We start from the raw sequence: 25,112 nt of genomic DNA, 5'->3' as shown, positions 1-25,112 counted from the left end.
CTGGCCTCGAACTCACAGAGATCCGCCTGCCTCTGCCTCCTGAGTGCTGGGATTAAAGGTGTGCGCCACCACTGCCCGGTGTACCTTATGTTTTTAAAAAAAGTCTTGCTAATAGTTGGGTCATGGTGGCACATGCCTTTAATCCCAGAACTCAAGTGGATCTCTGAGTTCAAGGCCAGCCTGGTTTACAGAGCAAAGTTCCAGGACAGCCAAGGCTGCACAGAGAAACTCTGTCTTGAAAAACAAAAACAAAGTAAACAAAGTCTTACCAACATGGCAACTATTAACAGGTTTAAATAAATGTTATATAGCCGGGCGGTGGTGGCGCACGCCTTTAATCCCAGCACTCAGGAGGCAGGGGCAGGCGGATCTCTGTGAGTTCGAGACCAGCCTGGGCTACCAAGTGAGTTCCAGGAAAGGCACAAAGCTACACAGAGAAACCTTGTCTCAAAAAACCAAAAAAAAAAGTTATATAAATATACATATAATGTATACTATAATGTATACACATTAAACATGTATATAAACAACAATATAAATCCCAGGTTGACCTTGATCTTCCTGCTTCCACTTCCCAAGTGCTGGAATTACAGGAGTGTATCACCACAGCAGACTTCAACAAGCTTTCATATTCTTTACGGAAAAGGAGTTTGAGAGGACACTCACTTGTTCTGTTATATATTTCTATAATATATAATTTTTAAATAGCATGTATTACTGTTAAGTATAAATAAATGCCTATGTATGAGAGTGTGCAATTAATGTAAAGAAAGTGCTCTTATCCTGTTTTATTTTTGACAAGAGACACAGTGCTGCCCTCTTCTGACAAATGGTACAAATGGCAGGCTCCCTGAGTACTCACCAATATTTACAACTGCCATTTATTTGCTTTCATGAGTGAAGAGTGAGAGCAGTCGCCTTTGATCCCAGCACTTGGGAGACAGAGACAGTGGGATCTCTATGAGTTTGAGGTCAGCCTGGTCTACATAGTGAATTCTAGGACAGCCAGGGCTGTACAGAGAGACCTTGTCTCAAAAACCAAACAAACAAAAAAGTAAAGAGTAGTTGCACATGACTGTACTCCCAGCACTTACTTGGGAAGCAACAGGCAGGAGAATCAGAAGTTCATCTCAAAAAAGAAACAGAAAAAATATTAAATAATAATGTTTATAAAAAACTTTATGAAATTCATAATTTGATCAGAAATTTACTGATTTCTCAAAGCAATGGTTATTCAGCTGACTTTGTTCTCTATGTAGACCTTCCTGTAGATATTCTACGTGACATGTGGGAAGTGATCCAAGCCAACACAGGCTTTGAGACATACTCTTACCATGTTGTCCTAGCTGAAACTTGCTCTGTAGACCTCACTGGCTCTCAACTCTGCCTCAACTGTTTTGTTTTTAATTTGTATTTTCTATGGTATATTAATACTCTCTAACTTCTTAGAGTTTGAGAATTTCATACAGGCAAATAATGTGTTTTGACTAAGTTCACCCTCCACTCCCTCTCTTCCAATCCCTTCCTTACCCTTCTACCACTATCTAGTACCAACTTCCTGTGTTCGTTTTTCTTTTCTTTTTTTTTAAACCCACTGAGTCTACTTAGTGCCGTTAGTATGTGCTTGGATATAGGGAATCACCTGGAACATGGAGAGTCTCTCAGGGGCACATCCTTAAAGAAAACTGACTCTGCCTCTCTCAGCAGCCATCAACAGCTTCTTAGCCAGGAGCTCAACTTTGTGACCCACCTCCACATGCTGGGATTTTGTCTGGATGATATCATGCAGGTCCTGTGCATGTTGTCACAACTGCTGTGAGCTCTTACATGCAAATGACCTGCTGTGTCCAAAAGTTTCCTAAATGTTGATGGTTTACTGTCAATATTCTGCCATTCCCTATTGGATAACTGCAGTATGATTTCTGGAGGCAAAATACATTACTAATTTACACCATCAGTAATTATGTGATAGACCCCAAAGTGACTAATTACTGAGGGTGTCTTACAATGAAGAGGTCTGACAGACGCTGCCCACGTCCTTTAACTCTCCACTAACACTGGGTTCCTGAAGGACAGCTAGTACTGCCAGTGCAGTAGTTTTGTCTAGGGCAGCAGCTCTCAACCTGTGGGTTGTGACCCCTTTAGGGGTCGAACGACCCTTTCACAGGGGTCACCTAAGACCACTGGAAAACACAGGTATTTACTTTATAATTCATAACAGTAGCAAACTTACAGTCATGAAGTAGCAATGAAAATAATTTTATGGTTGGGGGTCACCTCAACATGAGGAACTGTATTAAAGGGTCGCAGCATTAGGAAGGTTGAGAACCACTGGTGATTCTAAGGTGATTAACTAGAAACTGAACATACAGGGCAAAGCAATAATCCAAATTGAAGCGTGTTCTCCAATACAAATGGTTTGAACTTTTTGTTGTTGTTGTTTTGTTTTCTGAGACAGGGTTTCTCTGTGTAGCCTTGGCTGTCCTGAAACTCACTCTGTAGATCAGGCTGGCCTGGAGCTCACAGAAATCCGCTTACCTCTGCCTCCTGAGTGCTGGTTTAAAGGCATAAGTCACCACCACCTGGCATATGTCTGGAGTCTTAAAAGACCAAACCCACTGTTTAATCTTGACTGTGTAAGAACAACTAGAAAGAGTATAAACGGAATAACTGGGCCTAAAAGCCCCATGCATAGACCTACTCAAAATACAGACTGCCAAATTGTTACTGGTGAAAAATGAGAAAATCTTTAAAACCAAAAGCCACCTCTTACTAGCTTAAGACAAAAGGTACATCAACTTCATATGGAAAAACAAAAGACCCAGGATAGCTAAAAGAATCCTGTATAATAAAGCAATCTCTGAAGGCACCACCACCACTAACATCAAGCTCTACTATAGAGCTATAGTAATAAAAACAGCTTGGTACTGGTATAAAAACCGACATACAGACCAATGAAATCAAATTGAAGACCCTGACATTAATCCACGTACATATAAACACCTGATTTTTGACAAAGAAGCCAAAACTATACAATGGAAAAAAAGAAAGTATCTTCAACAAATGGTGCTGGCATAACTGGATGTCAATATGTAAAAGATTACAAATAGATCCATATCTGTCACCATGCACAAAACTCAAGTCCAAGTGGATCAAAGACCTCAACATAAATCCAGTTACACTAAACTTAATAGAAGAGAAAGGAGGAAGTACTCTTAAACGCATTGGCACAGGAGATCACTTCCTAAATATAACACCAGCAGCACAGACACTGAGCACAACAATTAATAAATGGGACCTCTTGAAACTAAGAAGCTTTTGTAGGGCAAAAGACACGGTCAATAAGACAAAAAGACAGCCTACAGAATGGGAAAAGACCTTGACCAACCCCACATCTGACAGAGGACTGATCTCCAAATCAAATAAAGAACTCAAGAAACTAGACATCAAAATACTGAACAATCCAATTAAAAAATGGGCTAAAGAGCTAAACAGAAAAGTCTGAAAAGAAGAATCACAAATGGCTGAAAGACATTTCAAGAAATGCTCAACATCCTTAATCATCAGAGAAATGCAAATCAAAACAACTCTGAGATACCACCTTACACCCGTCAGAATGGCTAAGATCAAAAACACTAATGACAGTCAATGTTGGAGAGGATACAGAGCAAAGGGAACACTCCTCCACTGTTGGTGGGAATGCAAACTTGTACAACCACTGTGGAAATCAGTATGGCGTTTCTCAGAAAATTGGGAATCGATCTACCTCAAGACCCAGCCAGACCACTCTTGAGCATATACCCAAGGAATGCTCAATCATACCACAAGAATACATGCTCAACTATGTTCATAGCCGCACTAATTGTAATAGCCAGAACCTGGAAACAACCTAGATGCCCGTCAACTGAAGAATGGATTAAGAAAATGTGGTACATATACACAATGGAGTACTACTCAGCAGAGAAAAACAATGACATCATGAGATTTGCAGGAAAATGGATGGAACTAGAAAATATCATCCTGAGTGAGGTAACCCAAACCCAGAAGGACTAACATGGTAGGTACTCACTCCTAAGTGGATTCTAGATATAAAGCAAAGAACAATCAGACTGCAACCCACAGAACCAGGGAGGCTATATAGCAGGGGGGACTCTAGGATGACTGTGGCTTATAATAAGTTTTGGTTTTACCCAATCACTGGGCAAGCCTCAATCAAACATTTCACTATTAGGATAAGAATTTATACTGTATCAAGCTGATAATAGAAAAATAAATAAATAAAAATGGGGGGGAAAAAAGACAAGAGGTACAGTAACTATGAGCATGGAGATACCTGTTGGACATATGCATTATTCATACTTAGCCATTAGAATCATTACATTATGAAGAACAGAGATCACTTGTATCAAGGTCTGCCAAGCCTGGCAAACTGATTCAATTCTCAGGACCCCATGGTACAAAGAGAGCCAATGGCCACAAGCTGTCCTCTGGCCTCCATACACGTGCTGTGACATGAGTGCCCACACCCACACATAAAGACAGACAGCACTGAACAGTGGTGAATCTGAATGACAGAATGTGAACTAGGTGAGTGTTTACCAAAATATTATTCTTGCACCTCTGCCTTAAGTGCATTTCACAAAAGAAAATGTTGTCGAGGAAGAGTTTTAAATGAGTGAATTTGGTACTAGAGAGATGGCACAGAAGTTAAAAGCACTGACTGCTCTTCCAGAGGACCTGAGCTCAATTTCTAGCATCTACATGGTTCACAACCATCTGCAACTCCAGTTCCAGGGGAACTGACACCCTCTTCTTACCTCTTCAGACACCAGGCATGTACACGGTACACAGACATACACACAGGCAAAAGACCCACACATATAATATAATTAAAAATAAATACAATAAGCACTGTTGGGCACAGGAGCTCATGCATGCAGTCTCAGCACTCCAGAAGTTGAGGAAGATGGAACATTGTAACTTCAGCCACCTTGGACCACATAGTAACTCCAGGACAGTTTGGGCTATAGTGAGAGCCAATCTAAAGAAATTTTAAAAAGTTGTGCTCTGTACTATTTATAAAACTGAAAATACAAAACTCCACTTTCCAAAATGTATTTTCACTGGATAAAAACAGGCAACCATGGATCAACCAAATATGGACAGAAAACATTTAGGGGAAGAAAATCCATCTGCAAAGAACATGTACACATATTTTTCTTGTCACTAGTCTCCATACATTGTGCTATTTTCATGGCATTTACATTTTATCAAGTATTATAAGTCAGATATTTAATGTACAGAAGATGTTGTACACAGGTTATATGTAGACACTATGTAATTTAATATATGGGACTTAAGAATCTGAGGACTCGCTAGGTGGTAGTGACACATGCCTTTAATCCCAGCACTTGGGAGGCAGAAGCAGGTGGATCTCTGTAGGTGGAAGTTTCTCTTTCACCTACCTGTTCCCAAATACCCAGCAGTTGCTTCTTAAATAATTGACTAAGAGGCTTAATATTATTTATAAATGCTCAGCTGGTAGCTTAGGCTTATTACTAACTAGCTCTTATATTTAAATTAACCCATAATTCTTATCTATGTTTAGTCATGTGGCTTGGTACCTTTTCTCAGCACTGCATTCTCATCTTGCTTCCTCTGCATCTGGCTGGTGACTCCCGACTCTACCCTTCCTCTTCCCAGAATTCTCCTAGTCTGGCTACTGGCCAATCAGTGTTTTATTAAACCAATAGGAGTGACAAATCTTTACAGTGTACAAGAACATTATCCCACAGCAGATCTCTGAGAGTTTGAGGTTAGCCTGGTGTACAGAGTAAGTTCTAGGATATTCAGGGCTACACAGAGAAACCCTGTCTTGAAAAACCATAAAAACAAAAACAAAACACCACCTTGTAAAAGCACTAGTTCCAAACCCATGGAAAACCTCTTACCTCACTTCTTCACCAGCAAAGTCAAACACCTTGGTAATTTTCACTTTTTCTGATTCTTTAGGTTTCTCCAGCTCATCTGCTTTCACCAACAGTTTATTTGAACTAGTCTCTTCAGTCTCCTCTGCTGCCTAAAGGGTAAGAAATGGAATCAGGCCTGTAGTGACATACACGTTTAAGTGCAGCACTCAGGAGGCAGAAACTTGAGGATCTCTGCTAGTTTGAAATCAGCCTGGTCTACATAGTGAGTTCCAGGCCAGCTAGGGCTACACAGTGAGACTCTGTCTCAAAAACAAATATATCAATCAGTTTCACCAAGGTATAAGACTAAAAGAACTGTCTGAACATGCTGTTTAGGGTTGTTCTGCCGTGGTTCATTTCCAATCAGTTAAAAATTACTAGAGGACCTGGAGACGGCTCAATGGTTAAGAGCACTGACTGCTCTTCCAGAGGACCCAGGTTAATTTTCAGAACTCATAAGGTGGCTCACAACCACCTATAACTCCAGTTCCAAAAAAATCTGATGCCCTCTTCTGGCAACCATGGGCACTACATGTATGGGGTGCATAGATATACATGCAAGTAAATTACCTGTCCACATAAAATAAAATAAAATAAAATAGGCTTATTGGAGAGGTTGGAAAGATGACTCAGCAGTTAGAGAGTTTTTGCAGAGGCAGGGTGGTGGTAGTTCACACCTTTAATTCCAGCACTTCGGAGGCAGAGACTTGAGGATCTGTGCTAGTGTGAAGTCAGTCTAGTCTACAGAGTGAGTTCCAGGCCAGCTAGGGCTACACAGTGAGACTCTTGCCTTGAAAAACCAAAGGAAAAAAAAAAAAGAAAAAGAATTTTTGCAGAGGACCCAAGCTCGGTTCTTAGCACCCAAATCAGGCAACTCATAACAGCCTATAACTCCATCTCCAAGGTGATCTATGCCTTTGGCCAATGTGGGCACCTGTACTTACATGCACATATCTACACATAGGCACGAACATATACTCCTAATTAAAAATCACAACAAATAAATCTTTTAAAAATTTTATTTTTTTTAGGTGTATGCATATGTATAAGCCACATGTATACAGGTACCTTTGGAGGCCAGAAGAGGATATTAAACACCCTAGAGCTAGAGTTACAGGCATTTGTCAACTACCTGATATGGGTGCTGAGAACTGAACTCAGGTCCCTTGGAAGAGCATTAAGTGCTTTTAACCACAGAGCCATCTCTCCAGCTCAACAAATAATCTTTGAAGAGTTTATAAAGGTCTACTGACAATATATCTGATTAAAACAACTCATTTTCCCTACTGCTAAGGAATGCTTTGCTTTTCACTTAGTAAAGTCAATATCAAAAGACATCAGGTTTGCTTTTGGCTTTGAGATTCAAATCTCAGTCAGTTTGTAAATTAAAAAAATAGGAAGCTGCTGGGGAACTGAGGGTGTTTTTGGAGAGTTATCTATCCCATCAATCTCTCAACTTACTTTAACTTGTGAACTTGGAGCTGCTTTTGACTTTGGTCCCACATCATTAAGGAAGCTGGCCCACAGTTCATCTTCCTTCTTCTTCCTTGCATTCTCGGACCCAAGGCCTCCTTGCTCCTCTTCATCTTCTCCACTACTACTACTTCCAGATTCTTCCTTGCCGTCCTCCTCGTCTTCTAACAAGAGGCCACTTTGTTTTCTCTTTCTAATCACCAACAGCCACCCAGAAAAAGACAAGACAGAACGCAAAATTACTCATTCTCTTTCCTCAACCCTTAGACCACCTTACACACTTGAAAGTTTAAATCTGTGATTACTAATAATACAATAGGAGACAGAATAGGTGAACTTTGATTTAATTGTTTGAAAATATTTATTCACTTACATAATGTGTATGTGTGTGTTCCTGAGTTCATGTATGTGCACCACATGCACACAAGAGCCTGTGGAGGTCAAAAGAGGGTGTCAAATCCCCTGGAACTAAGGTTACAGGCAGTTGCAAGCCTCCATGTACATGATGATAACTGAACCCAGGTCCTCTGCTGGAGTAGAAACTGTTTTTAACCTCTCAGCCAACTCTCTAGTCCTGACTTAATTTTTTGATTGTTTTTCAAAATAAGGTTTCTCTGTGTGTAGCAGCCCTGGCTGTCCTGGAACTTCCTCTGTAGACTAGGTTGGCCTCGAACTCAGAGATCTACCTGCCTCTGGAGTGCTAGGATTAAAGGCATGTGCCACCACAGCACAACTAATTTTTTTTAAGAATATTTATTCGGGCTGGAGAGATGGCTCAGAGGTTAAGAACCCTGGTTGCTCTTCCAGAGGTCCTGAGTTCAATTCCCAGCAACCACATGGTAGCTCACAACCATCTGTAACGTGATCTGGTACCCTCTTCTGGCCTGCAGGCAGAACACTGTGTACATAGTAAAGAAATAAATCTTTTTTAAAAAAGAATATTTATTCATCAACAATAGTACAATTTAGAATTATACCATACAGTGAAAAAAATACCCACAATTTTCTCAGTGTTTTCAAATTCTTGGCATATTAATCTTTGAAGTTTAGGAACAATAAATCAGTATCCCAGTATTCTCAGGGTTTTTTAAATTGTATTTTAAACATATTTCTAATGATCTTCAGAGTCGATAATTTGAATAGCTGGAACTCTTATTTAAAGAATAAAACACATTGAGTCTAGTAGCACTTACAAAGTTTAACTACATCCTGAAGGAATATTTAATGAAAATTTAAAATTCAGGCCTCCCAGTAACATGGAATCACATATGGATACTGCCCATGTGAGGACTTACCTGCACTGCAAATGTGCTATACCTGGAAAGCAACTGAAGGGCTCTCATGACATACACTGTGTCCACTGTGTGTGTGAACTCTCCAGTAAGCACTGTCTCTTTACTACTCCCCCTTCTTCTTAATACAGGGGAGCGCTGAGCTCACTTGAAACTTAAATTTAGTATGCCAAGACCGTTATTCTCACTAAGGAAACACCTGAGGCAGGCATGGTGGTGCACACCTTTAATCTGAGCACTCAAGGAAGCAGAGGCTTGAATTTTCCTGTGAGTTGGAGGCCAGGTTGGTCTACGTAGTGAGTTCCAGACCAGCCAAGCTACAACGTAAGAACCTTTCTCCAAAACAAAACAAAACAAAACAAAACAAAACAAAACAGCAAACAAAATTAAAAAATAAATAAAAACCCAACAACTAAAAACAGATAAAAAGAAAATACCCAAGATCACCTCATAAGATTAATCTGTTCAGAAATGGGGTTCTATAAACATATGTGCTAAACACTTTTTTACTTCTAAAAGCCACTCCATTTGGAGAACAAAGTCTACTTATTCTCAGATTTACTTGTATCATGTTCTTCTACACACTCTAAAAAAAAAATATAGCAATTTCATGCCACCTCCAAAAGAAACAAGTTCAAATACAGAAAAAGAGAACTGGACCTAAGACTTCAAAAGTCCACGTTACACTATTTGGATCTTGAAAACATCATATAGTACTTAATGTTCATTTTCTCCTTTTCAAAAACTTCGATACCCAAGACAGAAACAACAGTGATAGAGAGAGTCCTCCAGAAGACGCCTTTATCTGAGCTATAACCTGTGACTGTGACTTTCCTATTTTGGGATGGACTGTAATTCAGAACATGGCCTGTAGAAAATCAACTGAAAATAATTTAATTTAGACAAACCATTCTACACCTTCAAATTTGACTTACAAAAATCCTTGTACCAGTATAACAACATGTTCTGCTAATGTATTCTGAGGCCTTTTGCTGTGACAAAGACCATACAATCTAATTGCTCCTCAATAAGGGGATGCTTAAGTCAAGTCAGGCCTATTCATAAAGTGTGGCACTCCAATCCCTGAAAGAACAAGGTATGTCCAGGACTGCCATGGTGTCCTTTAACATAATGGACTCAGTGAGAATTGTTAGAGTGGTGCCTCCCTGGAATTGCAGTCCTGCTCAGAAGACTGAGACAAGAAGCTCAAGAATGGCCCAGCCTGGACAACACAGTGAGAGAGCAAGAGTGAGCATGGTATGCAGTGTGCTACCTTTTGTATTATTTTTAAATAAAGAGCGTAGGAAATATACTCCCACACTGAGTGTGACAGTATCTAAGGTAATAAGCTTTTCGGGGTAAGAACAGAAAATGAATTCTGTAGTAACAGAGGACTGTTTTAACTATGTGCGTTAGTTTACCCAGTTATTTTTAAAAGTAAGCCCTAAAAATTTTTAAATTTGTTGCAAAGGCCAAATTTTTTTGAAACAATTTTACTTATTTTTAGTTTATGTGCATTGGCGGTTTGCCTGTTGTGTCTACGTGTCAGATCCCTTGGAAATGGAGTTAGAGACAGCTGTGAGCTGCCATGTGAGTGCTAGGAAGTGAACTCCAGTCCTCTGGTAGAGTAGCCAGCTCTCTTAACTGCTGAGCCATCTCTCTAGTCCATTTTGTTTTTGTTTATCAAGACAGGGTTTACCTGTGTAGCACTGGCTATCCTGGAACTCACTTTGTAGACGAGGCTGGCCTCGAACTCACAGAGATCCGCCTGCCTCTACCGCCCAAGTGCTGGGATTAAAGGCATGTGCCACCACTGCCCAGCTGAAGGCCAAGATTTTAATTTCAGAATATCAGCAAATATTTCCTTCATACAGAAAGGTGTTAAAAACCTTGGCAATAGCTGAGTAGAGGTGCGAGGTCTACAAAGCAAGTTCCAGGACAGCCAGGACTGTTACTGAGAAACTCTGTCTCGAAAAACCAAAATAAAAGAAATTTTATAAATTTATTATATAAATATTATGTAAATTTAAATTATAAAATTATAAATTTTATAAATAAAAGGTAGTGGTGGCGCACGCCTTTAATCCCAGCGCTCGGGAGGCAGAGCCAGGCAGATCTCTGTGAGTTTGAGGCTAGCCTGATCTACAGAGCGAGATCCAGGACAGGCACCCAAACTACACAGAGATACCCTGTCTCGAAAAACAATAAATAAATAAATAAATAAATAAATAAATAAATAAATAAAATAAAATAAAATAAAATAAAAATAAAAAACACCCAACAACAAAAAACTGTGGCAATAAAGCTAGGTGTAGTGGTTCATGCCTACAATCCTTACAATCCAAGAGGTTGAAGCTGGAGGCTAGGCCAGTCTGTGCTACAGCACGCACACACACACACAATAAATGTGAAAAGACAGACAGACATCTATCATGAGAGCAGTTTCAGCAATGAAGATAGATAGCTCTTATGTAAAGGCCTTGAGGGCAGCATCACCTGGCTGGAATGCTCTGAGCCTTCTTTCTTTTCCCTTTGGTTTTCTCAGCCTGCTCTTCACCGTCCACTTCGTCTTCCTTCACTAACTCATTGACATCATCTTCACTGTACTCTCCACCTGAAACCATGTAACAGGGTGGTCAGACCGCTGGAATGAAGATTTTCACAAAGCATGAAGAATGAATTCTGAGCCAGGCATGGCCGTGCACACCTGATGCTCAGTACTTGGGAGGTGGAGGCAAGAGAACCAGGAGTTCAAACTTTTTCTCGGTTACACAGTGAGGTTGAAGCCAGCCTGGGCTACATGAAATCTTGTCTCAAAAACAAAAGCAAACAAACAAGTAAACAAACAAACAAACAAACAAAACCCCTAAAACAGCAGCCACAATAAAACAAATCAAAAACTTTAGCCCTCGTAAGATAAATATTTCTGAGCTGGGCATAGCAATGCACGCCTTTAAATGCCAGCACTCTGGAGGCAGAGGCAGGCAGATTTCTGAGTTCCAAGCCAGCCTGGTCTATAGAGTGAATTCCAGGTAAACCAAGGCTACACAAAGAAACCCTGTCTTAGAAAAAAGAGAGAGAGAGAGGAGGGGGAAGAGAAAGCAAGCGGGTGGGAGAGAGAAATTTCTGTTTATTGAATGATGCAGGATCAATGACACTACAATAGCAGTGAACATCACTGAAATTCAAGTGGTATTTTTTATATAATTTACATTATAAAGGGTTTCCTTGGGGGGGTAAAAAAAATTAGTTCATTTCAGGCAAGTAAAAGAAAAGGTGGAATCAGGACACCCAGCTGCACCACAAAGTCAGGGCCTTAGTTAATAATAGGTTGTAATAAGGGCCAAGTAGGGTGATGCACCTGAATTGAGGCCAGCCCAATCTATATAGCACAGAGGCCAGCCAGGGCTTTGTAATGAGACCCTGCCTCAAAACAAACCAAGAACAGGTCATATTAAATGGACTGAGCTGGGTCTGCAGCTCAGTGCTAAAGCACCTGCCCATTAAAAAAAAGCAGGTGGCAGGAAGGGAAAACACTCTACCTACAGACAGCAAAACTCAGAAGCAACAGATTTGCTCTAAGACCAGGTACCTCCAAAGCATGGTGGCAATGCCTATGATTCCAGACATGAAGGCGGAGGGCAAGGAACCAGACTGGACTTTCATCCTGGCTAGGAGTATTGATATAAAAACAATATAAGGAGCTGAGTGGGGGGGGGGGCATGCCTTTAATCTCAGCACCTGAGAGGCAGAGGCAGGCAGATCTCTGTGAGTTCGAGGCCAGCCAGGTCTACAGAGCTACTTCCGGGACAGGCTCCAAAGCTACACAGAGAAACCCTATCTTGAAAAGCAAAAAAAAAAAAAAAAAAAAAAGTTTTTAAAAAAGTTATGTATAAGCATAGCAATATGTGAGTACAGGTACATGTACAGTACAGAGCTGGAGTTACAGGAGGTTTCTAGCTACCCAATGTGGATGCTGCGAACCAAACTTGGGTCCACTGCAAGAGCACCTCACTTTCTTAATCAGACCCCAGAGTAGGCATCTTGGGTTTTGACAAACATATTTTGATTCACCTTGGAAGCTGTCTTACCTAGGGTTTTTATTGCTGTGATTAAACACCATGACCAATTACACAGAAACCCTGTCGAAAAACAAAATACCCAACCAAACCAAACCAAACAAACACATCATGACCAAAAGCAACCTGAAGAGGGAAGGGTTTATTTCACCTTATAGTTTAAGTCCATCATGAAGGAAGTCAGGGCAGGAACCTGGAGACAGGAACTGATGCAGAGGCCACGGAAAAGCGGCTGTTACTGGCTTGCTCCCCACAGCTTGCTCAGCCTGCTTTCTTATAGCACCCAGGACCACCAGCCTGGGGGGTAGCACCACCCACATCAACCATCAATCATGAAAACGCACCACAGGCTTGCCAACAGGCCATCTGGTCGGGGCATTTTCTAACTGAGGTTCCCACTTCCTAAATGACTCTGGCTTGTGCCACATTGACACAAAACCAGCCAGAAAAGAAGCACCGATGAAATGGACTAAAATTGCTGTCATTCACAGAGAACAAATTAATGTTTTGGAATATTCAAAGATGATAACTGAATGCAACAGAAACAAAAAGTCCTATAACAATAAAATACATGTTTCTATTTGCCTTCTTTCAAACAGTATTTCTGTTTCAGGTTTTTGTTTTGTATTGAGACAGTCATGTGTACCCCAGGCTGGCCTCAAACTCACAGTGCAGCTGAGATGGCCTTGAACTTCTGGTCTTCCCACCTCTACCTCTCAAATGCTAAGATTAAGGAAGTGTGTTCTCACACTTGGGCATCAAACAGCACACACATCCCTACTTCTTCACAATAGACTCTTCTCAAGAAGGCAGTGGGTCTTGCTAGACCTAAAACTGAATGTAAGATTTTTATTCCACGATATGGTACACGTAAGGGTCCTCAGGTTCTCTCTCCAAAGCCACCTTCCCACCTCTACTGTCCATGGTTGACCTCTCATCCCTCATCTCTTCCTTCCACAAGAGGACAGTGTTCGGAGGAGCACAGCATATATATTCTTCACATCTCTCCTCTGCGGTCACCTGTGGCAAACGTTCTTTCTCCACACCTTTCACCTTGTTGCTATGGGGGTGGCTGACACAGAGCTCCAGGTTCCCCGGGCTCACAGGGAACAGGAGGGAAAGAGTGAAAAGAGCTTTGGGGCACACGCTGTTGGCCTCCTCCAGTTGCTGCTCTCCTCCCAGAGTGCACCTCTCTGAAAGGTGCCTGTGAGGAGCAATACAGGGAGACTGCCTAGGTTCCCACTCCGCTAGCTCAGCCACCACTTTTTTGTTTTTTGTTTTTTTTTTAAAGACAGGGTCTCACTATGTACCTTTGGCTAGTATGGAACTCACTATGTAGACCAGGCTAGCCTCAAATTCATCTGTGAGCCTGTCTGCCTGCCTGCTTCTGCCTCCTAAGTGCTAGGATCAAAAGCATGTGCCATCACACTCAGCACTCAGCTACTATCTAGATTAGTGACTTTCAACTATCTGCTTATGCTTTCTGATCCTCAGTCTTTTCATCTGTAAAATGGATGGTACAAAAGCACACGCCTGGAAGCACTGTGTGATTAGGTTAGCAGTGAGTTATCATTCAAGTATTTTAAAGGTATGTGCACACAAAAGGCATTCTTGAACAGGGAATAGTTAACCTCTTTCTAAATAGTGAAACACTGATATCCTCTCAGCCTCCTTAAAGACAGATAGCCAAGAGCTAAAGAATGACCCTTCTCATCATTCCCACTTCAACACCACAGAGAGAGTGTCTAGCGCAATAGGTCAAGCAATAGAAATACAAAAGTATCAGAAAAAGACTAAAGCTTCCTATTCAGCCTTGACATAATTAGTTATCTACCTGGAAAATACCATGGAACCTACAAACCTCCAGAACTAATATGTGGTTTAACAAGTTTGAAGAATGCAAGATTAGCATGCCAAAAACCAAAGTATAATGTTCTTGTGTTCTAGCAATAAATAAACAACTGGAAATAACAGACCTACATAGAGAGGAGAGCATGTTCACAGACTGGTAGAGAAGACTGTTATCCATTCTCCTCACACTGACCTACAGATTCAGTGCGATTCCAAACAAAATCCAGGCACAGCATCTGTGGGGAGACTGAAGGAAGCCATGAGTTTATAGGGGGACCTGTCTGGGTGGAGGCAGGTGGGGGAAGAACACCGTAACTACAACAGTGCAGAGGGTCTAAGACAGGCTCAACACAACAGTGAAGATTCCAGAAAAAACTTCCAGGGAGAAGTTTCTAGAAGGCTCACTGACTACCGACCAAGTCATGCCAAAGTGTATGAGGACACTGATGACACTCCAGCATCAGGAATATGGCAGCAAAGAGAAAGTCCTTCGGAGACAAAGAGATCCTACACAGCGAGCACTGGGCAGCAAACCCGAGATACTGCACAGGCCAGGCAAGCCCTCCCCCTATCTCCGAGCTGCATCTCCAGACCACAAGACAGACTTGCTGGCGACTCTGGGACCCAGCAAGCCAAGCAACTTTCACAATTCTGATGGAAAACTCCTCCCAGCCTAGGCTTCTGTTATCAACCAACCATCAAACAGGCCTGAGGTAACGTTTAGACATTCTAGGTCTCAGAACAAAGTTTCTGCCTTGCCTCCTTCCTCAGGAAGCCATTAAATGTTCTCTTCTCATTTTGGTGGAACATGTCAAAAAAGACGACCGCACACACCGAAAATGAGTGAATCTGAGGCAGGCACGGTGGCCCACACCTAGAATTACTGCATAGGTGGAGGGAGGAGGATCAGGAACTCAAAGTTAAACCAGTTACATATGGACTTCAAGGCCAGGCCGGAACACGGGAATACAGAAAAGGAACAGAGGAGACCTGAAAGAGTGGTCATGATGGCGGAAGACCCAAGGTTTAGAATTCCAACAGGCAGAGAAAGAGAAACCACACCAAAATGAAGCAAGGCCAAGGTAAAGATAAACTTCCAAGAGATGGAGATAAAAACCCAAGGAATCTAAGTATGCTGGGCGATGATTCTGGCAATTCTGAAAGACCAGAGCATGGACAACTAAGTTAAAAATGAGAAACAGCAAGACGGCTCAGTGGATAAAAGCACTTGCCACCAGCCCTGACAACCTGAGCTCCATCCCTGGAAGCCACATGGTGGAAGGACAGCACCCTACTCCATGTTGTCGTCTACCGCCTGCATGCACACTGTGGTCACACACTAAACACACGTAAAACAAAACAGACAATCACTAATTCCAGAGGAAGGTAGTCCAGCTGAAGCAATCACAGCACACCCCATGGCTCAGCTGTGAACAGGTGTCCATACAATCAGCAAAAAGGTAAACGGAATACTTATCTAATCAAAACGGGTACAATGGCAGGAGGGAGTAATTCCTTTGAAGAGGAATTGAAGAGAGGTTGAAGAATGTATGCTGGAGACAGGGGAATGAGATACGATGCTAAGAAGAAACTCACTATGTATGACTTAACTCAAAAGAAACTAGCAGGCCGCGTGGTGGTGATGAACACCTTGAATCCCAGTGCTTGGGAGGCAGAACTCTGTGAGTTTGAGGCCAGTCTGGTCTACAGAGCAAGTTCCAGAACAGGCTCCAAAGCTACATAGCTAAACCCTGTCTTAAAAAAAAAAAAAAAAAAAAAAAAAGAAAGAAAGAAAAAAAGAAAGAAAGAAAGAAAGAAAGAAAGTAGCAAAGCCAAGCTAGAAAAGAGGAAAGCAGTTTCCTTAAATGGACTGAAATATCTGACTATGTTTGAGTATGTATATGCATAACTTTCATTAAAATGAGATGAAAACTGATTTCCAAAAATGGTCACTCTGGTTGTCGGCAAAAGAACAATGTTAGAGAGAATGGGGTGGGGTGGGGATGGCTCAGAGGCATAGCACTTGGCTAGCTTGTTTGAGACCTGGGTTTTATTCCTCAGCTTCTGAGGGTGAAGAAGGAGTAAATGTTGGTAGGTGGAATGAGGAAAAAGTCGGAAAATTCTGAACACTCCTAGTGAAGGATGATGGTAGTCTAGAGTAAAATGACAGCCATGAAATTGGCCCAGTAACTTTCCAGATACAACAAAAGCTTTAGATTCTAAAGCTGGGGAGGGGTCTGGAGAGATGGCTTGGCCTTAAGAGCACTTCTTACTCTTGCACTCACGTGGTGGCTCACAGCCATCTCTAACTCCAGTTCCTCCCGACCCCTTCGAGCAGCACACAAGCAATATGCAGGCATAACACTCATATACATAAAATACAATTTAAAAACCTAAAAATGGGCCAGGCAGTGGTGGCGCACTCCTTTAAACCCAGCCATCGGGAGGCAGAGGCAGGCGAGTCTCTGTGAGTTCCAGGACAGCCAGGACTACACAGAGAAACCTTGTCTCAAAAACAGAAACAAAAATCTAAAAACAATTTTTTTAAATAGATTTAAAAACCGTTTGGAGGGAGGATGTTGAAGAGAGAGCTCGGTGGTTAAGAGCCCTTGCCGTTCTTTCAGAAAGGACTGGAATTCCACTTCCAGCACCATGACACCTGAAACTCCAAGTTCAGGAGATCTGACATTCTCTTCCGGCTTCCCCAGGTACCACACACGTGTACATACATATGCAGGCATATATATGAAATTAAAAAATTAAATCTTAAAATTTTTACTGCATTCTCCCATCCCTAGTGGTACTCATGTGTATGCCTTCCTGTAGAGGGCAAAGGCCAACCTAGAATATCATTCTTAAGCAAGCTGTCCACCTCTTTTGAAAAAGGTCTCTTATTGGTCTGGAGCTCACAAATTAGGTTAACTGGCTTGCAGAAGGACATCGCCCTGTGTCTTCCCAGCACAGTGGGATCATATAAGCATTGAGCATTTACACCAGGCATTTTTATCACATGAATTCTGGAAACTGAATTCAGGTCTTCTGGTTTGCTAGGCAAGCATTTTACCAACTGAGGTATCTTCCCAGACTCCCTCCCTTCCCCCAGGACAGGGTCTTATTACATTATCTTGGCTGGCCTGGAATTCACAATGTTGACCAGGCTATTTTCAAATTTATAGCAATCCTCCTGCCTCAGAGCCCCTCAAGTTTCTGGATTATAGGCTTATACTACCACACCTGGCACAACGTAACTCTGTGATTGGATGGATAAGAATGACTAAGAGGTGTGTGTGAAAGACTGTGTGTATGTGTCTGTGTGTGTACAGTGGCTGAAGGAAGATGCCCGTGTCTTCCTCTAGGATCTTTTCACGCATTATTTTTTGAGACAGTGTTTCTCACTGAACCAGAAGCTCACTAAGCCAGTGAGATCCCAGAATGGTGTCCGTCAGTACTCAAAATGTCACAGTTAAAGGCACCCACAAGCTACTTCCAGCTTTTACATGGGAGCTGGTCTTGGAACTCAAGGCCTCATGCTGTAGAGCAAGCCTTCTTATTCACAATCCCTAAGCAACTACACTGGAATAAATAACTTTAAGGAAATGGTTAAGCCAGGACAAGGTACAAGATAAGTTTTTCATATTAAGATACCTTGGACTGGAGAGATGGCTCAGTGGTTAAGAGCACTGGCTGCTTTTTCAAAGGACTCAAGTTTTGCACCCATTCAATGGATCACAATCATCTGTAACTCTACTTCCAGGGGATCCGATGTCCTCTTCTAGCCTCTGAAGACACCAGGTATGCATATAATGCACAGATAGATGTACATGCGGGCAAAACATCCATATACATAAATGAATAAAAAATTTTAAAAAGATTTGTCTTGACCTCACATAACTTGGGATTCTTAACGTGCCCCTCTCCCCCACCAAAAAAAAAAAAAGAGAGCCACGCCGTTAAGAGCGTGTGCTACGCTTTCGGTGGACCTGACTTTGGTTCCCAGCATCCATGTTGGGTGGTTCACAGCTGAGTGTGACTCCAGCTCCAAGGGATCCAACATTGCCTTCTGGTCTCTCTGGGCACCTGAACACACTGCCACACACACACAAAAACAGTAATAAGGGGCTGGCGAGATGGCTCAGCGATTAAGAGCACTTGCTGCTCTGGCAGAGGGCCAGGGTTCGCGGTTGGCAGCACACACATGGCAGCTCACAACCACCTGTAACTCCAGTTCCAGAGGATCCGGATGCCCTCTTCTGACCTTTAAAAGCCCTAAGCATGCACATGATGCACAGACATGCATGCAGGAAAAACAGTGATACGCATGACACAACAAATCTTTAAAAATAAAACTTTTTAAAAAGTTCTTAAAAGTGGGCAATGAGGAGCCACTGTAAAGAGACTAAAATACATTATCACATGAACTTTCTAACAAGCCGATCCCTTGTGAGACGAGAGGCAGACAGCTCCGTCTCGGACGAGGAGGGAGCTGGCAATTCCCTGAAAACAACCTCCAATGTCCGGGTCGGCTTCCAGAACGCTTCGGAGCGACGGTGCGCTCGCTCAGCCTGCCAGCTTCACGCGCCAGTTCCCGCGCTCCGAGGGGGCGGCGGCCCAGGAGAGCAGCTGTGCAGAACCGACCCACGCGCGTTCCAGGCCGGCGGTGGGCCAGGGTCCTGAGGACGGGGACGCCGGACCCACGCGCCCCGGGGAACTCGAGGCCATGAGGCCAACGCCCTGAGGAACCTGGAGAGCTTCGAGTGAGGCGTGAAGCGTGGGAACAACCCTCCTCTCGCTCCAAGCCTTATCACTCACCCGACGGCACGTAGTCCTCATCCTCGTCCGACGTGGAGAAGTCTTCGGAATCGAATTCCTCCATGCTGCTGTCACTTGGGGCCTGCTACCCACACGACTGCGGCCACTGCCCCCAAATAGCAAAGCTCTAGGGCGAGACCATAGAGGTGCTGGACCAGCCGCTAGGGCAGCCCTGAAAGCGTGCGCACATGCGCAGGCGGTGCCACGTGGTCAAATACGACATTTCCGGCTGGTGCGGTCGATCATCCTACACTCTCCTAGCCCTTGTGGGATTTCGGATCCACCCGGAAGCGATGCATGCTGGGACTTGTAGTCTTCAGCTCTACCGTGCATCCTCGCTGGAGAACGGCCTATCTGCGGAAATACAGATGTCTCTCTTTATACGTGTCTTTTTTATTTTCAGATCGCTTACTTGGTAACTGTTTTTGTAACTCTTAAATCAATGATTAAAATGTTACTCCCGGACATGCGCAGCAAGTAAAAACTAAGAGTTGATACTGTGCTAAATTCCCAGCGACTTTTGAGCTGGGAAGAAGGCTGAAGCTCCGCCTTCTTGGTTCAACTTTACCGCTAGTATCCAGTCTTTTAGCACAGTTTTAATGCGTTTCCCCCTGCATTTTGTTTTTTTCTGGATAATTTTGCAGTCTAAAATGGCTCCCAAGAATACTACTGAAACTCTAATATTCTAAGCGAAGAAGACTGTGCCTTACTGAGAATATCTGCCTGTTAAGTAAGTTGCGTTTCAGGCCTGAGTTACAAGTGGTGTTGGTAGCGAGTTCAATGTTAATGAATCAACAATAGGGTAACCAACTAAAAGACGAAAGGAAATCTGCTTATCTGTGAGTGAAGCCACTGCACGAAGTGCTAAACTGACACTTATAGTACATGACGAAGCAATGGGAAAGATGGAAAAGCAATTAAATCTGTGGCTTTGTGGGGATTCGAGAGATGGCTCAAAGGTTAAGAGTACTTGCTGCTTTTGCAGAGGACCTGGGTTCGGTTCTCAGTACCCACTACACGATGGTTCACAACCACCCTGGAGTTGTGACCTCGGTGGACACCAGGCATGCCCATGATAGACACACATACACACACGCAGGTACACAGGCACGTACACGTAAAATAAAAACAAGTAAAAATCTGAAAAATTTGTGGATTCATGAGATGGCCTGTCAGAAAACCATAATGTGCCTGGCAGTGGCGCAGGCCTTTTTTTTGTTTTTGTTTTTGTTTTTTGAGACCGGATTTCTCTGTGTTTGAACTTGCTTTGTATAGATTAGGCCTTGAACTCACCGAGATCTGCCTGCCCCTGCCTCTTGAGTGTTGGAACTAAAGGCATGCGCCACTACCACCCAGGCAAAGGCAGGCAGATTTTGGAATTCGAGGCCAGGAGGCCAGAGTGAGTTCCAGGACAGCCAGGACTAAACAGAGAAACCCTGTCTAGGAAAAATAAATAAATAAAATTTAAAAAAAAAAGAAAGATAAAAGAAAGAAAACAATACGAAACTGAAAGCCAAATTTTCATGCCTCAAACACCGCCTTTCTCAACCAGCCCCTTGGTCAAGGTATAATTAAAGCTTTCAAGGCACACTATACAAGGGGGCTTTTTTTGTTGTTGTTTTTGTTTTTTGAGACAGGGTCTCACTATGTAGCTCTGGCTGTCCTGGAACTCAGGTGCTCACACCCATTCCACCCAATCACCAGTATCTATGGATTTGCCTGTTCTGGACATTTTATGTAAAAAGAATAATACTATGTGTGGTCTTTTGTGGTGTTTAGCATGGTGTTTTCAAATGTGGAATTGTGCCCTCATATAATAATGTTTTACCTTTTGAGGAACTGCTAGACTGTTTTCCAAGAGGATGCCCTGTCTATATTAGCAGCAGCAGCCTATGAGAACCCATTTCTCTGTCTACATCCTTGCCAACACCCAAGGTTGTCTTTTTAAAGGCTATGAAATGGCATCTCATTATAATCTTGATTTGTATTTCCTTGATGACAAAAGATGTTAAATATTATGTCCTTATTGGTCATTGTATATGGTCTTTGGGGGGAAAAATGCCTTTTCAGTCAGGTGTGGTGGTACATGCCTTTAACCCCAGCAGAGGCAGACAGATCTCTGTAAGTTGAAGGCCAGCCCGGTTTCCATAGTGAGTTCCAGGCCAGCCAGGGTTACACAGTGAAACCCTCTTTCTCACATACACACACACACAGTCTCCTCAGAATCTTCACCCATTTTACAACTGGTTTTATTGACAGTGTAAGTACTTTCTGTATCCTGGATATCAGTCTTCTGTATTTCTGACTAGAGAATAGTTCCTCCAATCTTCGGAGGCCTCTTTGCACTTCTTGGTAGGTGAGGGGTCAGTCTCTGTTTCTGATGGCGTCACTAAAGGACAGGGAATGTGAGAAGCACCAACACCCCCTGCGGCTGTTTGAGCAGACCTGAGTCTCTGGAACACCAGATGACTCATAATGGAGTCCCAGCTAACTGGAGACCCTGTGGTTTGGCGCCAAAACCTAGGGCGTTGTCTGCTTCCTGCCCTTCATTTGCAGACACACGGCCTGGACATACTGCCCACACGGCCTGGACATACTGCCCACACGGCCTGGACATACTGCCCCCACTGTACACCCCCACATAACACGGTTGTGTGTCGTTCGGACTCACTGGACAGCAACTTAACATGACCTTAACTGATGGGGTAATGGATGCATATATGCCAGTGAACATACAATTAAACCAGATCTGTACCTCCATGCCGGTCTCTGGAGTCTGCTTCCGGGAGATTCGTCATGACTCTGTTTCCTTCACCCCTCCCCCACGGAGCCGAGCCGCTGTTGAGAGGGAGCAATAACCCCACAGGTAATTCCTTTTGAACGTGAATTTTTAGTTTTGATGAAGTCTATCTATTATTGTGTCATCCGTGTATGCTTTAGGTATTTTATCTAAGAACACGGCCTAAGCCAAGATCATGACTCTTACTTTAGTATCCTTCTAAGACTGGAGAGTTTTAGTTCTTACATTTAGGCCTATGATTCCTTGAAACAGACTTTTCTGTTTTAAAACTTTTTATTTGGTGTGCGTGCCCTCTTGCATGTGCTTACATCATGAACAAGCAGGGATAAGAGGAGAATCAGCAGGGCTCTGCTCTCTCCTTCCAACTTGCAGGTCCCAGGGATTGAACTCCGGTCGTCAGGCTTGGTGGCAAGTGTCCTTACGCATGGAGACATCTTGCTGGCCCTAAAACAGACTTTTCTTATCTGAAAATAATAGAATAATAGGAAAACTTAGACACAGTCTTTTGAATTTCACTATTCTTGGCCTTATTATTCTTGGATATTATAAACACTCCCTGTGACTAGTAGTGTAGCCCATCATGGAGGGCATTCTCCAAAGAAGATATGTTGGTATTCACCAGCAATCCTCTCCCATTTCTCCTAACACTAATGAAGGTCAGATTCCCAACTAAAATTCCCAGCCAGTATGAGAACTATTGCATAGTTTCGAGTACTTACGAGATTCTCTTTTTCCATTCTTTTTTTTTTTTTTTTTTTTTTTTGAGAGAGGGCCTCTGTAGTCCAGCATGGCCTAAACTCACCCTCAGACTTGTGATAATACTCTTGCCTCAGGCTCTGAGCACTGAGATCACTGGCCTGAGTCACCATGCATGGCTGTTTATCTGAGGAGGGCTACCTGTATGTGGTATATCCATGTTCACATGTGCATATAAGTGTGTGTGTGTGTGTGTGTGTGTTTGCGCTTGCACTTCTGCACATGTGGAAACTAAAGGTTAGTATTGAATGTCTTCCTCAATCACGCTCTGCTTTACTTTAGACAGGATCTCTCTCTCTGTTTCTTGAACCCAGAGCTAGCCACCCTTATCCTAGGAATCCCCTGCCTCCACCTCCTGAGCACTAAGGTTTCAAAGGAGCCTCCACACCTGCCCAGCATTTGTGTGGGTGTGTGCTGGAGACCTGAGCTCAGGTTCTCATGCTTGCATTGCAAACGTTTTACCAACTAAGCCAGCTCCCTAGCTTGGAGATGCTTTTTTAAAAATGGTGGGTAGCAGGTCAACTCTAGCTCTAAAACATGTGCCGATGGATCTAGGAACACTGTACAATTCAAGTGTAGCTTAAGGGCAGTAGTGTGAGTCCAAGGCTCTGGACTTGATCTCCAGCACCAAAAAAAGAGAAAGAAAGAAAGAAAGAAAGAAAGAAAGAAAGAAAGAAAGAAAGAACGAAAGAAAGAAAGAAAGAAAGAAAAGTTGTCAGCACTTAAAAATAGATGGATTTCAAACAGTCTAGAGTCCTAATTTCTCAAAAAAAAAAAAAAAATTAAATATGGCAACAGGAAGTCATCATCCAGCAGGACAAAAACAGGCCAAAGCCAGACAACAAGGATCCCTCCAGTCAGGGCAACAGTTAGACCAGTGCTAAGCCTCTTAAGGCGCTTGGTTCACTGATGTCTTGGCAATAATTTAGAGGATCATCCCTGCCAAATTTAGCACCGTTAGCTCGTCATCTTCCAGTCTCCACCTTCAAGCTTGGATTGTCACTTTTATGGAAATTCAAAGTTCCTTTCATTATGTCTCAGGTCCATACAATCATGGGGACTTCTGGCTGAACCCTGACTGTCCACGCCTGTTACTCTGTATCCTTCCAGGATGGCAGAAACATGTCTCTGATCTGACAGGTAGTCACATAAGTACACACATGTGCAAAAAATTACCAAGCTGTACAGTCAAGATCTGTGTACTTACTGTATGCTTAAAAAAAAAATTATAGCTGAGTGTGGTGGTGCACGCCTTTAATCCCAGCACTTGAGGGGCAGAGGCAGGCAGATCTCTGTGAGTTCAAGGCCAGCCTGGTATACATAGTGAGTTCCAGGATAGCCAGAGAAAATAATGAAACCCTGTCTAAAAACAAAAAATGAACAAACAAAAATTTATAAGATAGAATGGATGGCAAACTACCCAAGGCTGAGTGACCCACCCTGCTGAAAATAAAAGAGGCATATTAGTCACTGAGTACATTAAATTATGGAAATCTAGAGTTTCTCCTCCAGTGGACCACTGAAATAATATATAATTTGCACATTACTCAGCCATCCTAGTCCAAGAGCACACCAATTTTTTTTTCACATGTATGGTGTACATATACGTTCACATGTGTCTGGGCAGATGTTCCTACGGAAAGCAGAGGTTGACATTAGTGTCTTCCTCGTGCTATATTTTATTTACTGAGGCAGGGCCTCTTGATGAACCTTCAGGGATCCATCTCTCCCTCCAGAGTGCAGGAATTACAGGTAGGTCCCTGTGCCTACAGTTTGTTCTGTGAGTGTTGGGGATCTGAACTCTGGTCCTCATAATTGCACAGCCAATGCCTTCTCCACTGAGTCATCTTTTTAGGCCCCATACGAAGCTTCTTGATGTGAATATATGTCCGGATCAGTAAAGTTAGTGAGGGATGTTCACCTTAAGCACAGTTTAAGCACATCTTTGAAAGAGAATTTTATTATAAATTATTATAACGTTGAACATAAGCCAGGTGGTGGTGGTGCCCACCCTTAATCCCAGCACTCGGGAGGCAGAGGCAGGTGGATCTCTGAGTTGGAGGCAGGCCTGGTCTACAGATCT

The 25,112-nt window shown here is 42.7% G+C and overlaps 1 protein-coding gene across 2 annotated transcripts in view; it reads right to left on the bottom strand.

Annotated features, from left to right (window-relative positions):
* The window catches only part of Cfdp1 (craniofacial development protein 1), a 94,853-nt gene extending 75,168 nt beyond the window's left edge, over positions 1–19,685 (bottom strand). For both annotated transcript variants that reach the window (XM_059263972.1, XM_059263971.1), the window contains exons 1-4: positions 19,474–19,685; positions 11,231–11,348; positions 7,431–7,635; positions 5,952–6,079 (exon numbers count right to left, since the gene is read on the bottom strand). In XM_059263972.1, the coding sequence (XP_059119955.1) occupies positions 5,952–6,079; positions 7,431–7,635; positions 11,231–11,348; positions 19,474–19,537 (515 nt within the window). In that variant the 5' untranslated portion in view covers positions 19,538–19,685. The remainder of the gene's footprint in view (positions 1–5,951; positions 6,080–7,430; positions 7,636–11,230; positions 11,349–19,473) is intronic.
* Positions 19,686–25,112: the final 5,427 nt, after the last annotated feature.

The sequence above is a fragment of the Peromyscus eremicus genome, chromosome 5, assembly GCF_949786415.1.
Source record: "Peromyscus eremicus chromosome 5, PerEre_H2_v1, whole genome shotgun sequence".
NCBI lineage: Eukaryota > Metazoa > Chordata > Mammalia > Rodentia > Cricetidae > Peromyscus > Peromyscus eremicus.
This window is presented reverse-complemented; position numbering and strand designations above follow the sequence as displayed.